This window comes from Salmo salar, chromosome ssa11, assembly GCF_905237065.1.
Source record: "Salmo salar chromosome ssa11, Ssal_v3.1, whole genome shotgun sequence".
NCBI classification, from domain to species: Eukaryota; Metazoa; Chordata; class Actinopteri; order Salmoniformes; family Salmonidae; genus Salmo; species Salmo salar.
Window position 1 is genome coordinate 30,469,299 of NC_059452.1, and position 16,945 is coordinate 30,486,243.

Genomic DNA, 16,945 nt, shown 5'->3' on the forward strand with positions numbered 1-16,945 from the left:
TCGTCGTCCTCACCAGGGTCTTGACCTGACTGCAGTTCGGTGTCATAACCAACTTTAGTGGGCAAATGCTCACCATCGATGGCCACTGGCACGCTGGAGAAGTGTGCTCTTCACAGATGAATCCCGGTTTCAACTGTACCGGTCAGATGGTATGTGGTATGCTGATGTCAATGTTGTGAACAGAGTGTCCCATGGGTGACAGTGGGGTTATGGTATGGGCATAAGCTACAGACAACGAACACCATTGCATTTTATTGATGGCAATTTCAATGCACAGAGACACCGTGATGAGATCCTGAGGCTCATTGTCATGCCATTCATCCGCCCCATTATCTCATGTTTCAGCATGATAATGCATGGACCCATGTCACAAGGATCTGTACACAATTCCTGGAAGCTGAAAATGTCACAGTTCTGGATGACATATCTATATTCCCAGTCATGGGAAATACATAGATTAAGGCCTAATCTATTTAAATTTACTTGTTTGCTTATATGAACTGTAACTCAGTAAAATCTTAGAAATTGTTCCATGTTGCATTTATATTTTTGTTCAGTATAGAAAGAGAAAAACACAAAGACAAAGTTTGACATTTGTATTTTTATTGATACACTACTGTAAGAGCCTAAATGCAAGGTATTCCCTTTGAATAAATTCAAAAAGCACTGCAGTCTTAAATTACAAAATGGTTTTAAAATACAAAATGTACATGAAATGACAATACAAGGTTCCTGTAAACATCAGCTAAAACCTGTATTTCCCTTTTCTTTTACAAAACATATATTTATAGATATATGTACCCAACCATTAGGAATGACATCCATTTCAAAGTATCAAAAATAGAGTTCTAATGTCAGTCTGTGTTGCTTTTTACCAGTATGTAAAATGGGAACATATTGTTCGATCTTTGGTTTTACAGAAGTGGATGGCAGAGAGCGAACGATTACTGAATTTAATGCTGCTAGTTTCTGGACTCATGTGCCTCATTCACACTATGTGGCCAAACTGCGCCAAGCCGAGCTGTACTGGGCTGCCCTGTTTACGCATCTACATAGTGCTGGAACTGTGCTGGAAAGGACCATGTGAAAATGAAACATCCAAGCCAGCACAGTACGGTTCTGATCAGCTCTATACTGTGAATTAGGTACCAGTCTCACAAGCAGCACCAGAGCCAGCCCTTCCTCTTGTAACTAACGTCCTGCTGTCCAAAATGTATATTCTCAAGTAAATTATTAACTCAGAAGAGCATACAGACAACAAACCAGTAATTCATATTCAACACATGAGTTAAGGCCTTCCTATAGTTTAAATAAACAAATAGTGACATTCTCTCCTCACTGTTTGAAAAGGTTTTACACATAAAACAAAAGCCACGAGAGATTATTACAAACAAACCAGTTATTTTGTACTTGATGCCAAATATCACGTTGTCATGATGCTTTCGTCATGGTTTGCATAGTAGCCTAATGCATCTGTGTGCTTGTATTGTACAGAACTGAAATTCATTATTAAAAAAACACTTCTCTACAGTTTATTGGGTACAAACGCACACATCCACACACACTTAATATAATCTACTAAGACGCTTGCACTGTGTCCTTTACAAGGCAGATTCACTGACTGGCCCTCTGGTATGCAGGACTAATAAGTATTGTGCTGATACTCTAGAAGGCTGCGTTTATACAGGCAGCCCAATTCTGATATTTGTTCCACTAATTGGTTCTTTGACCAATCACAGAACTTTTTCAGAGCTGATCTGATTAGTGAGAAAAAGATCAGAATTGGACTACCTGTGTAAACAGAGCCTTGCAGTAACAGAACCAAGCATCTCTGCTGCATCTAAAACTATAGGCATCAAGGTTCTTTTTTAAATGTTTTTTTAAATGTTTTTTTAAAGGCATCAGGCAGGTTTTTTGTGTATAGCAGAATTATTTTCTATTTCTGATTGGACTTGGACATAATTGACAGTTGTCATTAGCAACATCCCCTCAGAGAAAAAAATATACATGCAAGAATATACATATATCATTGTCCAATCACAGAGAACATGTTAAGGCAATAGGAGTTGTTCCTACCCAGACCAATCAACATGTTATATTACAGCATGACTACGTAATGTATGGCATACATACATACATCTATCCAGCATTCAGAATCACATTCTGTAAACATCCTTATGATGATGTTGGACTGGAATATGTTGTTTTTTAACACTCAACTTTGTCATTTTCTTTGGACTTTTTGTTGTTGTAATTCTCAGGCATACTGAAAATCTTTTTATTATTGCTATCAATATTCCATACATTCGCAGTCTGTATGTCTCCCCAAGGAGGAAGATTGACAAATACATCTTTTTGTTAAGTTACCATCCTGAAGACAAAATTATCATTTGTCGTGATTGTCATGATGTGCAACACACAGGGGGCGTGTAAGAACCAACAACATACAAAAATGGAAGTCGTTTTTTAAAACTAACTTAACCTTGTTCGTCAGGGGTGGTGGAGGGGGGGGCTATACATAAATACAGTATATATAAAGGACTAAATATAAAATACTTTTATCAACAGTTTAAATCTGCAGTTTTCAATGTGTTATATTATTTCCAATAGTATTTGGATTGAAGCTGCTTTACCCTCAGAAGGTATGGTTACAAAGTGGAAGGCACACAAGAGTCTCTGGGCCCAGTTTTTCAAAAGTTATCCGATTGGATTTCTGCAATCGGATAAAATTACATGTTAGAATTGGGTTTTTCAAAAGAAAACAAAATTATTCTGATCCTCCAGATTTGGTAATCCAATCTGACCATTCAATCAGGATTAAATGTAGTTTTTGTGGATTTAGAAAGGTGTCATATAGTTACCTTTATTCATGTAGTTCACTCATCTGTTTCCCTATGACAGTGTAGTAGTACCATAACCTGTCCACTAGATGAAAAGGTGTAGGCCTGTTGAAAGCACTGACAATCTGGATTCTGTGATCTTCATGTTGTGGATCAGAATGATCCTATCAGATTATTTTCTGAAAAACTGGCCCCAAAACAGCCAGATCAATCTGATCCTGGATTGCAAAAAAGGATTACAGAATCCAGATCATTCCTATCCAGATTAAAAGTTTTGAAAAACTGGGCCCAGGGCATCAAGACAGTTAGTGTGCATCCACAATTACACCCGATTCCCTGTATCGTGCACTACTTTTGACCAGTGTGCTGGCCAAAAGTAGTGCACTATACAGGGAATAGGGTGCCATTTCAGACGCACTTCAGTTATTGCATGACAGAGCTCAGAGGAACACAGGTCCGTCTTGCTCTGTGGATAATTCAAACGCCACCTTTAATTAAACTCCAACGAGTCTACTTACAGTTACAAATATATATATTTACTTGTCTTAATGGGCTACCTCGGTCTGGAGAAAACCAGTGTTCATCTATCCATCGCACAAAACATTATATTCATCGAAAGTCAAGCGTCTCCATAGCACAAACTCATAAATCCATCTAATTTCTATAAAAATCAAAGTCATACTCTGCATGAAGAGTCAGCTGTGCAAACAAACAACAAAAGCGTTTACCATCCTATCATTCAAAGCTGCTATTTAACAATGTTTATAAGGCATTTGTTCAACCTGAAGAGAGAGGGGGTTTGGGGAGTCAGGAGGAGAGGGTAGTAATAATATACAGACACAGTGGCTTCAGAAAGTATTCATACCCTTTGACTTATTCCACCTTTTGTTGAGTTACAGCCAGAATAAAACATTTATAAAAATAAATAAAAATCTCAACCATCTACACACAATAACCCATAATGACAGTAAAAACATGTTTTTATAAATGTTTGCTAATTTATTGAAAATGAAATACAGAAATCTCATTTACATAAGTATTCACACCCCTGAGTCAATACTTTGTAGAAGCACCTTAAGCAGTGATTACAGCTGTGAGTCTTTCTGGGTAAGTCTCTAAGAGTTTTCCACACCTGGATTGTGCAACATTTGCCCATTAACCTTTTCTACATTCTTCAAGCTCTGTCAAATTGGTTGTTGATCATTGCTAGACAACCATTTTCAGGTCTTGCCATAGATTTTCAAGCAGATTTAAGTCAAAACTGTAATTTGGCCACTCAGGAACATCCACTGTCTTCTTGGTAAGCAACTTCAGTGTAGATTTGGCCTTGTGTTTTAAGTTATTGTCCTGCTGAAAAGTGAATTCACCTCCCAGTGTCTGGTGGAAAGCAGAATGAACCAGATTTCCCTCTAGAATTTGGCCTGTGCTCCATTCTGCTTATTTTTTTATCCTAAAAAAATCCCCAGTCCTTCTCAATGACAAGCATACACATAACATGATGCAGCCATCACTATGCTTGAAAATATGGAGAGTGGTACTCAGTAATTTGTTGTATTGGATTTGCCCCAAACATAACGCTTTGTATTCAGAACAAAAAGTGAATTGCTTTGCCAATTTTTTTTTGTAGTATTACTTTAGTGCCTTGTTGCAAACAGGATGCATGTCTTGGAATATTTGTATTCTGTACAGGCTTCCTTCTTTTCACTCTGTCAATTAGGTTAATATTGTGGAATAACTACAATGTTGTTTCTCCTATCACAGCCATTAAACTCTGTAACTGTTTTAAAGTCACCATTGGCCTCATGGTGAAATCCCTAAGCCGTTTCCTTCGTCTCTGGCAACTGAGTTAGGAAGGATGCCTGTATCTTTGTAGTGATTGGGTGTATTGATAGACCATCTAAAGTATAATTAATAACTTCTCCATGCTCAAAGGGATATGCTCAATGTCTGCTTTTCTTTTAGGGATGGGTGCCCTTCTTTGCAAGGCATTGGAAAAACTCCCTGGTCTTTGTGGTTGAATCCATGCAACTTATGTGACTTGTTAAGTTCATTTTTACTCCTGAACTTATTTAGGCTTGTCATAACAAAGGGGTTGAATACTTATTCACTCAAGACATTTCAGCTTTTATTTTTTTAATGAATTTATAAACAATTCTGAAAACATAAGTCCACTTTGACATTATCGGGTATTGCGTGTAGGCCAGCGACAAAAACGTCTACATTTAATATATTTGAAATTCAGGCTGTACCACAACAAAATGTGGAAAAAGTCAAGGGGTGTGAATACTTTCTGAAGGCACTATATCTACATGGCTGTAAGGTCACTAGAAGTGTGGAATGTTGCATATTACAGATCCCAGTCCAGCACCAGAGAAGAAGAGAAGGGGCTCCCAGGCACCCAGAGACAAAGAAGGACTAGGGTGATGGGGGGGTGTCGCAGTGAGGCTGCAGTAATATCTCTACACTCCCAGGGGGTGCTGTTGTGACATCACTCAACCAACTGGGGTGTTTGTACCATCGAGGTCTATGCTGGTGAGAAAATCATGAGTACAGTATTCAACCCTTCTTTATTCCTACTGAGGGATCCTATTTTTCCTCACTGAGCACTACACTGTTAGGGGCAACATTGTGACTTCAGAGGGTATATTACATACTCCAACCAGACACCCTGAGCAGAGAGTTTTGCTGCATAGAATCCGTTTAGGAGGTGATCACTCTCTAAACCAGTGATCACCTCTGGGGATCTGAGCCCAGGCCTGAGATCTAATGCTAAAAATGAACCCGAAGTCAATTGAACAGAGAACATGTTCCTCGTCTTTCTGCCACTGACCCCAATAATCCTACAGTTTGTCACCACCCTGCGGTGTTCTCCTGTTTATAATCTGATGTATACATGTGTAGGTGGGTGAATCTGAGCTCTTTTGCTGTCATGTGGGTATATGAAAAGTTTGTTCATGTGTGTCTGGAGGGTCTTTTTGTGGACTGGTAGGTCCATGAAGTGTAAAGGGGAATCTCATCCCAGTCTGTCCTGCCTAGAGGCAGGTAAAGTCCTGTGGTGGAGGTGGTGGTGTTGGGGCTGGTGAGAACACTGCTATGCCCAGCTGGGTGTGTGGAGGCCTGGCCAAGGACAGTGCTACGACTGGGCACCGCCACCAGGGGACTGGGACATGTCTCTGCCGATGATCTCATTCACTGGAAACACAAAGAGAGAGAAGGATACAGGTTCACTACAGCTGAACAACACAGTCCAGAGGGTTTATTATTATAGGCTACTAAACCTTAGCAAGGCTTTCTTTAACTTCAATTGACCCAAAGTTTTTGAGGACACATTGATTGTCATATATTAGATAGGATAAAGTAATCCTTCTAACCCCCCCCCCCCTCCCCTTAAAAAATGTAGATGCACTATTGTAAAGTGGTTGTTCCACTGGATATCATAAGGTGAATGCACCAATTTGTAAGTCGCTCTGGATAAGAGCGTCTGCTAAATGACTTAAATGTAAATATATTATCAAGAAATCAAATCTAAATTGTGTTCCTGAATGCATTCGGACTGTGAGAAAAAACAAATGTTTACCAGCAGAGGGCGATGTTGCCCAGCTCACTTACTGACTTCTCTGAACACAGAAAAGTTCAGCTTCAGCATATCACAGTGGAGAGACAGAGGGAAAAACTCAATCATACATACACTGACAAGACCCAGAGGTTCAACTCACAGCTTTGGAATGACAAAACCACCGTCAACAACCAGAAAGCGAGGGGAAACTATTCCATTCACTGCCGTGTGTCATTACCGTCAAATTTGACCTTTGACAGCGTCCAAGATATTTAGTCTTTACCACCACAACATGTCGACTCCTATAAATATAATCCTCCATTTATTGAATGGCCTAGCGAGTACCAGCTCTCTATTGCGTTTCTTCATTTCTTCCACCTCTTAATGGAGCTTGAGTACATTTCCTCTGGCCTATTATTGTGGGTTTGCGAGCGTAGTAAATGGGCCTGTATAAAACTAATCCATTGTTACAACACGTTGTCGACCCCAGAGAGGCACTCAAGCACAGTGCTGTAGGTAATTACTCCGCCAGGCAGAGCTAGCTAGGCCTGATATTAAATAAATACGTTATTTTCTCTCTCGCTCTCTGGCGGTGGGGCATGTTGGAGATGCCTCCAACAGAGACCTGATTGTTACAGTGGTGCCAAAGCTGTTTTCAGCTCACACCGGGCCCAGCGTGGCTCAGCGGGAGGACCAGCGGGGAGCCTGTAAAAACCACAGCCGTAAAGTAAATCAACTTCTAACCCCCATATCACGCTAAACTGAAGCTGCATCTGGTTTACTACAGTACCTGTGGAACGAAAAGGAGGGTGAGAAAGAGAGAGGGAGAAAGAGAAGAAATAGAAGAGAGGGAGAGGAGAGAGAAAAGAGAGAAAGAGGAGAGAAATAGAAGAGAGAGAAATAGAGAGTGAAAGGAGAGGATATGTAGCCTGGTTTGGTATTTATGGAAAAAGTGAAGATATTTTCCACACAGCAGCGATTGGTAGCTTTGCATTCGTGTAGCAGTGGCGGCATTCATACACCGTTAATTTCCTGATGTGGCACATATGTGTCAAAAGTCATGGCAGGTCAGAGAGACAGAGGGCAAAGAGAGGAGAGGGTTTGACTATCTGGTTTAGAGCGAGGAGATGGTGAGTGAGTCCTCTGAGCTCTGACAGTTTGACACACATTAAGACAGATCGACACGCAGGTATTCAGGCAGACCTGTCCATACACCACAGTAACAGTACCAGCCCTGCTGCTTGGGGATTCCTCTTCTCTTACCTACAACTGGCCACTTGTTGTGCAACTGTCTGTTGTGAAATCATACATTTTATGGCCCACCGTGTCTGATGGACAAGTCAGCATCTGCTTTATATGGGTCATATTATATATGGGTGTTTATATATGTGGCATATTATTGGTAGATGGAGTGAGAGGAAAATTAACAGTCAAATCATGTATAGATTCAATTCAGAGTATTATCGAGACATTAGGGAGTCCGTTCAAATGAATTCATCCTGCTCATCTTAAGATCTTCCCTTTATATTTCTTAACCACATTTTGCTGTGTATGGGGTTAAATAATAAATGTATTCATTAACACAAATCAAGAATGATACTTTTTCATAAATTTAATTAAAAGCCTTGATATTCTGTATTCCAGTTGTTACCCCCATCCCTAAGAATCATCAGCTATAGATCAACTGTTACCCCCATCCCTAAGAATCATCAGCTATAGATCAACTGTTACCCCCATCCCTAAGAATCATCAGCTATATATCAACTGTTACCCCCATCCCTAAGAATCATCAGCTATAGATCAACTGTTACCCCCATCCCTAAGAATCATCAGCTATATATCAACTGTTACCCCCATCCCTAAGAATCATCAGCTATATATCAACTGTTACCCCCATCCCTAAGAATCATCAGCTATATATCAACTGTTACCCCCATCCCTAAGAATCATCAGCTATATATCAACTGTTACCCCCATCCCTAAGAATCATCAGCTATATATATCAACTGTTACCCCCATCCCTAAGAATCATCAGCTATAGATCAACTGTTACCCCCATCCCTAAGAATCATCAGCTATAGATCAACTGTTACCCCCATCCCTAAGAATCATCAGCTATAGATCAACTGTTACCCCCATCCCTAAGAATCATCAGCTATAGATCAACTGTTACCCCCATCCCTAAGAATCATCAGCTATATATCAACTGTTACCCCCATCCCTAAGAATCATCAGCTATATATCAACTGTTACCCCCATCCCTAAGAATCATCAGCTATATATCAACTGTTACCCCCATCCCTAAGAATCACGCTATAGATCAACTGTTACCCCCATCCCTAAGAATCATCAGCTATAGATCAACTGTTACCCCCATCCCTAAGAATCATCAGCTATATATCAACTGTTACCCCCATCCCTAAGAATCATCAGCTATAGATCAACTGTTACCCCCATCCCTAAGAATCATCAGCTATATATCAACTGTTACCCCCATCCCTAAGAATCATCAGCTATATATCAACTGTTACCCCCATCCCTAAGAATCATCAGCTATAGATCAACTGTTACCCCCATCCCTAAGAATCATCAGCTATAGATCAACTGTTACCCCCATCCCTAAGAATCATCAGCTATATATCAACTGTTACCCCCATCCCTAAGAATCATCAGCTATAGATCAACTGTTACCCCCATCCCTAAGAATCATCAGCTACAGTGGGGCAAAAAAGTATTTAGTCAGCCACCAATTGTGCAAGTTCTCCCACTTAAAAAGATGAGAGAGGCCTGTAATTTTCATCATAGGTACACGTCAACTATGACAGACAAAATGAGAAAAAAAATCCAGAAAATCACATTGTAGGATTTTTTATGAATTTATTTGCAAATTATGGTGGAAAATAAGTATTTGGTCACCTACAAACAAGCAAGATTTCTGGCTCTCACAGACCTGTAACTTCTTCTTTAAGAGGCTCATCTGTCCTCCACTCGTTACCTGTATTAATGGCACCTGTTTGAACTTGTTATCAGTATAAAAGAGACCTGTCCACAACCTCAAACAGTCACACTCCAAACTCCACTATGGCCAAGACCAAAGAGCTGTCAAAGGACACCAGAAACAAAATTGTAGACCTGCACCAGGCTGGGAAGACTGAATCTGCAATAGGTAAGCAGCTTGGTTTGAAGAAATCAACTGTGGGAGCAATTATTAGGAAATGGAAGACATACAAGACCACTGATAATCTCCCTCGATCTGGGGCTCCACGCAAGATCTCACCCCGTGGGGTCAAAATGATCACAAGAACGGTGAGCAAAAATCCCAGAAGCACACGGGGGGACCTAGTGAATGACCTGCAGAGAGCTGGGACCAAAGTAACAAAGCCTACCATCAGTAACACACTACGCCGCCAGGGACTCAAATCCTGCAGTGCCAGACGTGTCCCCCTGCTTAAGCCAGTACATGTCCAGGCCTGTCTGAAGTTTGCTAGAGAGCATTTGGATGATCCAGAAGAGGATTGGGAGAATGTCATATGGTCAGATGAAACCAAAATAGAACTTTTTGGTAAAAACTCAACTCGTCGTGTTTGGAGGACAAAGAATGATGAGTTGCATCCAAAGAACACCATACCTACTGTGAAGCACGGGGGTGGAAACATCATGCATTGGGGCTGTTTTTCTGCAAAGGGACCAGGACGACTGATCCGTGTAAAGGAAAGAATGAATGGGGGCATGTATCATGAGATTTTGAGTGAAAACCTCCTTCCATCAGCAAGGGCATTGAAGATGAAACGTGGCTGGGTCTTTCAGCATGACAATTATCCCAAACACACCGCCCGGGCAACGAAGGAGTGGCTTCGTGAAGGAGCATTTCAAGGTCCTGGAGTGGCCTAGCCAGTCTCCAGATCTCAACCCCATAGAAAATCTTTGGAGGGAGTTGAAAGTCCGTGTTGCCCAGCGACAGCCCCAAAACATCACTGCTCTAGAGGAGATCTGCATGGAGGAATGGGCCAAAATACCAGCAACAGTGTGTGAAAACCTTGTGAAGACTTACAGAAAACATTTGACCTGTGTCATTGCCAACAAAGGGTATATAACAAAGTATTGAGATAAACTTTTGTTATTGACCAAATACTTATTTTCCACCATAATTTGCAAATAAATTCATTAAAAATCCTACAATGTGATTTTCTGGATTTTTTTTCTCATTTTGTCTGTCATAGTTGAAGTGTACCTATGATGAAAATTACAGGCCTCTCTCATCTTTTTAAGTGGGAGAACTTGCACAATTGGTGGCTGACTAAATACTTTTTTGCCCCACTGTATATATCTGAATACAATTACAACGTCTCAAAGTCATTGTACTCCTGTAAAACTGGTACATTCTCAAAAATCCCCCAAAATAAATTTGTCTCAGAAAAAGTAATACAACTATTTCAAACATAATTTTACAGTATTGACAATGAATACTGTAGCTTCAACTGTACTTGTTAGTTGACTACCATTAAAAAAACAGTGAAAACCTATTGGTGGTTCCATGATAGAAATAGAGGTGTTTATTTGTGTTTGTTTGTGTGATCTGTGTGCTGCTACTACTGCTGATGTGACAGAGAGAGGGGCAGGCCTTTGTGCCTGGCTGGCTAGCCACTGTCTCTATCCTGTTGGCGTGGGCGGATGGTTCTTCCTCTCCCATCACACACGGTTATCTATCTTCACACATAGACTGTATTTCTCGGTTTACTGCAACAGACAGCTTTACATAAAACATCAGTCTACAACAATGTATCCACGTTCTAAACACAGCACACCAGCTGAAATGTTCAACTAAAAATGACCCATTATTGTATGTGTTTAATGTAAGTCTCAAGCACAATGTCTATCTGCAGTTGTGTGTCTGTTTAGAAAACTTTCCACAGAACACACATCACACACAAAACGATGCAAACTAACATACGGGCATTAGATATCCGATTAATCGACTACTGGTAAGGTTTCAAAATGGCCTCTAACAAGACTGACAGTTAGATAAAATATGATCAACTAGGCCTATAATCTGATGTAGATATGGGAAAAATCTGTAAAATTGTGCTTGACTTCGGTAGTTTCATACCTGAACCAATGTCTCAGATTGACTTGTTTTTATGTGATGATTTAGCCCAGCTTACTACTACAGAGAACCCTGGGTCTCTTTAACCCTCTGGAAGGGAGATCCTCTTTATATGACTAGGAGGGGGGGGTCCCTATTAAGCCAGAGAACTGCTCCTCATACAGTGAACTGTCATTTTGCTTCTAAGGCATACCTCTCTGGTCCTAGGGCTAGTCCACTTTACTGAATGTGTGACTAAACCAGCCCATGAACATGACTTCCCTCCTCATCAGACCGGTGTCACCTCTCAGACAGTACTCTAGTGGGAAACGAACCCTTCAATCACTGTGACTTAGGCTAATTCGGGTCAAAGACAGAGAGTCCCTCCTCGATCAAAGTCCATCAGTGTACTGATTGGTGGTAAAACAAGGTTTTCAGTGTGTGTCATGTCATTATCTCAAAGGGGAAACTCACATTAATCACTTTACCTAACCCAGTCATAGGGGAGAAACAGACTGCCCTTAGTAAATCTACATAGTGTGTCCTTTCTGACCCCAATTATTTTTCTTTGCTTTTCTTTGTTTCGAATCACACAGTGATCTTTAATGTCATGTCTAGATGTATACATTTCATGTCTAAAAGGGATCTGTTCAAATAATCTCTGAAATGAGAAACAGAAGTGAAACAGTCAAACAGATGTGGATTTTCTATGATAAACAAGTCATCAGTTAGGATGGAAAACAGCTAATCACCCTGGTTCCCCTCTGACAGATTGAAAAAACGTTCCCTGACAGACCAACACTGAAGTGTGAAGTAGAAAAGGGCATGCAGGGCGCTCCAACAGAGAACCAGCTTAAGAAAATAACAAGAAGACTGAGTGATTGTTCTCTCCACTCTACCAAATGAAGAAAACATGTTACAATGGATAACATTTGTGCAAGGCACGGGCCAGGCAAGCCAAGATTCAGTTGGTCAAAAGGAAGACTTGCAATGACATGCACACATCTTCAGAGAGCCTCAGGTAGAAGAGAAAACATAAGACGTTCAAGTCAAATGGATAAGTCCACTTAATGATCATATTTCATTGGAAATATATGGTCAGTTTCAGTAACAGAAACTAGACGACTAAAAACGTTCCAGGGTTGCTAGGCTAACATCGCTGAGTCAATCTGTTATCTCTTTTTTGCCTGTTTAACTGTAGCTCTGTAGTCTGTTACTCTAGTCTGACACGCTGCCAGAGAGACAGATCACAGTAACAGTAGAGCTCCAGTGAGAACACTATAGCCTCATTAGAACTGCTGCAGTTTTAACAAAGTCACTCATCTCTGTGAATCATCTGTGGATTTCACATTGTAAGTGATTCACAAGACACATGTCTTTTGATCCGGCCCCTATAATGTCTGCTCACAGGAAGCCATCAGATGACCACAAGAGTGAGTTACAAGGTGGAAGCCAACAGGATTGGAGCCAGAATGGCCGTCCTAAAATGTTGGAATGGAAGCCAATAGGATCCGGAATGGCCAACCAGAAGATTCATCTAAACTTCTACCACAATAGACCATCCCCTTAGGATGTGCAGTAGGGATCAGATAATGACACATTCTATGTCTGCTGCATTTCACAGTGACTAAACACCTAATGGCACCTAATGGCATTTTAAGAGATCGGACCGGAGGCTAGTTTAGTGAGTTAGAAGAATTCCTGTATCCACATAACTAGAATGGAGGATAACTGCAGTAAGCTGACTGCCATGTGGAGATGTGTTATGGTGTGTGTGTGTGTGTGTGTGTGTGTGTGGAGGGGCAATGCACATCACTTTACTATTTACTAGAGCAGGGCAGAGTGACTCAACAGTTCTCTGAGACACTTGACAGATACACTCCCCTTACAGCAGCTGTCACACAAAGCACACTACAGTGTTTAATAGGGATATCAACTAGAACAGTGGCTCTCTGTTAGGAAACACAAATCAACAATGACATCTACAATAGACAAGCTAACCGATAACACAACCCACGAGCTGGTACATGAGACCATTAGCATACAAACAGGACAATATTATATTCAAAACATTGATATGGGACTCTGTAAACACTAATAAAAGGATTTTCTTTCTGTTTTCCTGGCTGAAGGTCAATGTTAAGTTCCAACATTACCAAGGATCTCCGGCCTGCCCGGACACTCTGTCTGCACACAGAGAGAGAGAGAGAAAGGCACACTGGCAGGACCTGAACCCCAGAATCCAGCACCCGGTGCTGGTGCTACACTGCCAATACCTCTGCCTTCATTACATTCCTAAGTCTTTAATTGTATGGAAAGATGACAAACAAAGTCGGTTCCCACTTTTTCCAGGGCCGGCGGTATGCGTTTGTGATTGTGTTTAACTCGCTGAGTTTGGTTAGGTCCAGGCCTGATGCATTTTCCTACCGCTGTTGTTTTTTCCTCACATGAATAGAGAGTTGTGCTATTTATCTGCCATGCTCGGTTAGAAGTTATAATCAGCCACTGGCTGGGCTGGGACTTGGACCAAGCCACAAAGCCACCAAACCACAGAGCACCAGAGGAGAGTTTCCACTGTAGGGGACAACTCAGAACTCTGGAGACTGAGGCCTGCTTGACCCAAACTGACCAGCAGCATGGTGCCAGGGTTCTGTGACTTCCGTCTAGTGGTAGTGCAACCTGTAGACTAGAGGTTGGATCCCTGGGTCTGTAGTAGTAGAGATGGACAGGGCCTACCTCATGGAGGGGATTGGAGTCTGGTGAAAGCTATGTTTCAGGAGCCTTAGTAACAGACCCAGATTAGCCCATGTTTTAAATGTAGACGTGTGTGTGTTTATGTCTGTGTGTTGTTGGCTATGCTATGTCAACAGGGACTGTGCACATGCTCTGTAAGCGGCATTGCTCGTGTATTTGTATATAGAGTTGTGCCTGAGAAAACTGCCTAAAGTATGTGATTAACTACTGTGTGCACAGTGTTTACAATGTGTGGCGCCATACTCATAGTACTGACGTGAATATGGCTGCTTCTGGTGGGTGCATTTACTGTGTGTACTATATGCCTGTGTCTCTCTCTGTGTGTGTGTGTGTGTGTGTGTGTGTGTGTGTGTGTGTGTGTGTACACTATGACAGCGCTAGAAATAAGTGTGTGTGCCTGCTCTATGTCGTTGTCTCTCACAAGAAGAGCGGGAGCAGCAGGCCCGGCCTATTATTAACCCAGAATGCCGTGCTCACGGCGAGAGGCAGCTGTGGCCCGAGCAGGAGAGCAAACAAAAGATGTAGGCACGCCGTGTCACACACACAGCCTCCGCTAACCCCCGCCTGCACTGTGTATGTGTGTGTTGTCTGTGCAAACACAGGGCCAGCTGATTAATTAGATAAACACACGGGTCGGCACCACAAGTGGTTCAGTCTGTCACCATGACGGCCGTAATCACCCTCACAGGAGGGTTCACTCACATTCACACAAGAGAGGAAGGGGGAGAGCAAGGTTGCACACACCTAAAGCACGCCATACACACTACTGTACAATTACTGTCCCTGTTAACAGTGCACTCACATTAACACTGTTCAGGAAGATTGGAAATATATTGACACTAAATATGGACACTAAACCAAATATAGACTACTGTACCTACCAATAAAGAAGCAGAGGTCCTGTACACAGCAGTTTCCTTTCATCTGCTAGCTCTAGCAGAAGAACTGCCTCCTCCTGCCCCTTACTGATAAATACATACTCTTTGTTATAAACCTGTTTATTGGAGATGAGAATTCGCATAGGAGGAGTATGAGAAGTGGGGATGCATTTTTGGGTGCATACTGCCAGTTGGGATCCTCAACTCGTCTGTCCATCTGTCAGTAAGTCTCTGCCACTCCTGACCCCCCCACACCCACAGTAGACCTACTGCACACACACACACACCCTACTACATGGCCCCTGCGCTGGCGTACGTCACCAGTCACCAAGGCCATCTGTTAGCTCACCACAGCAGTTTTACACTGTGACGTGGTGGTACACACACACAGACTTGTGCTGACATGAGTCTATGCAGGCAATACTACAGTGATACTCAGGGGCGCAACTTTGGTTTTAGAAGTGGGGGAACCAATATATATATATATATATATATATATATATATATATATATATTTTTTTTTTAAATAGTAGGATAAACACTCCAAAACAGCCTACCCGACCGCTCGGAGGCATCCGCATGATCCTAAAGCACACAGTTGTCTCGTTTTGAATCACATTCCAATGATAAAACTGGGGGGGGGGGGACAAGTGAAAGTTGCACCCCTGGTGATACTACTGTATACTGAAATCCTACCAGGGAATGACTATCATATCAAAATGTACATATCAGCACTGACTGACATGTAACTAACTGACCCTGCTCTTAGTTAGACTACTAGAACTCAGACAGATAGACAGACATACAGACATTAACAGAAAGACACACAGATAGTCTAGTAGACCAGAGTTCAATCACTTTCAAAGACATTTAGATGTAAGTATTTAGGTATTTTTTTATTTGAAAAGAAAAGTAGATGAATATTGGAATGTATTTAGAAATACACTTGGAAACTATTTGAAAACACTCAAATACACTAACTTATTTTAATATAGTATTTGAAATAAGTATTTGAAAATACGGTCAGACTTTATTTGGATAGTCCGGATTTTCGCTCTGTAGATGCTCTACAGATAGTTTGTTGATCGTATGACCATCTGTTGATAAACAACTGCTTGCTAAGGTTACGGTTAGGTTAAGAATAAGGTTAGGGTAAGGGTTAAGTTTAGGGTTAAAGTTAGAGCTAGGGTTAGTAGATAGTTAGTTGAAATGTTACTGATAGTCTTTAGAGCATCTACATATGGACTATCCAAATAAAGTGTTACCGAAAATACTTTCAAATACTTCCAATAGAAGTACCGTAAATTCCGGACTATAAGCCGCAACTTTTTTCCCACGCTTTGAACATCGCGGCTTAATCAATGACGCGGCTAATATATGGATTTTTCCCGCTTTCAAATTGTTTTTTTCCCAAAAAAAACACATTCTGTGACGTGCTCAATTTTTTGGCGGCATGAAGCTTTCATTATACCAATGAAATTGCCGAACAGGTTAAGGTCAAACAACTTTTTTGTTTACTGTTTAGATTAAATCGAGCGCTCTCAAACTTCCCATCATTCTGATTACGGTAGTCATTTTGTCACCCTCATCATGGCAAAGACACGGAGAAATGCATATGATGCAGCTTTCAAGTTGAAGGCGATTGATCTGGCTGTTGGAAAAGGAAATAGAGCTGCTGCACGGGAGCTTGGTCTTAATGAGTCGATGATAAGACGTTGGAAACAGCAGCGTGAGGAATTGACTCAGTGCAAAAAGACAACTAAAGCTTACTGCAAATGTTTTATTTTTTTGTTACAAGCCGTGTTTCGTTAAAGCCTATTTATTTTTGTTACAA

At 41.2% G+C, this 16,945-nt stretch overlaps 1 protein-coding gene across 3 annotated transcripts in view; it reads right to left on the reverse strand.

The window, feature by feature from the left end:
* Positions 1 to 3,983: 3,983 nt before the first annotated feature.
* The window catches only part of LOC106562446 (nuclear factor of activated T-cells, cytoplasmic 3), an 83,407-nt gene continuing 70,445 nt past the window's right edge, over positions 3,984 to 16,945 (reverse strand). Inside the window, exon 10 of one of the 3 annotated variants that reach the window (XM_045689319.1) lies at positions 3,984 to 6,032. In XM_045689319.1, the coding sequence (XP_045545275.1) occupies positions 5,974 to 6,032 (59 nt within the window). In that variant the 3' untranslated portion in view covers positions 3,984 to 5,973. The remainder of the gene's footprint in view (positions 6,033 to 16,945) is intronic. The other 2 variants (XM_045689318.1, XM_045689317.1) reach the window with 2 other exon arrangements.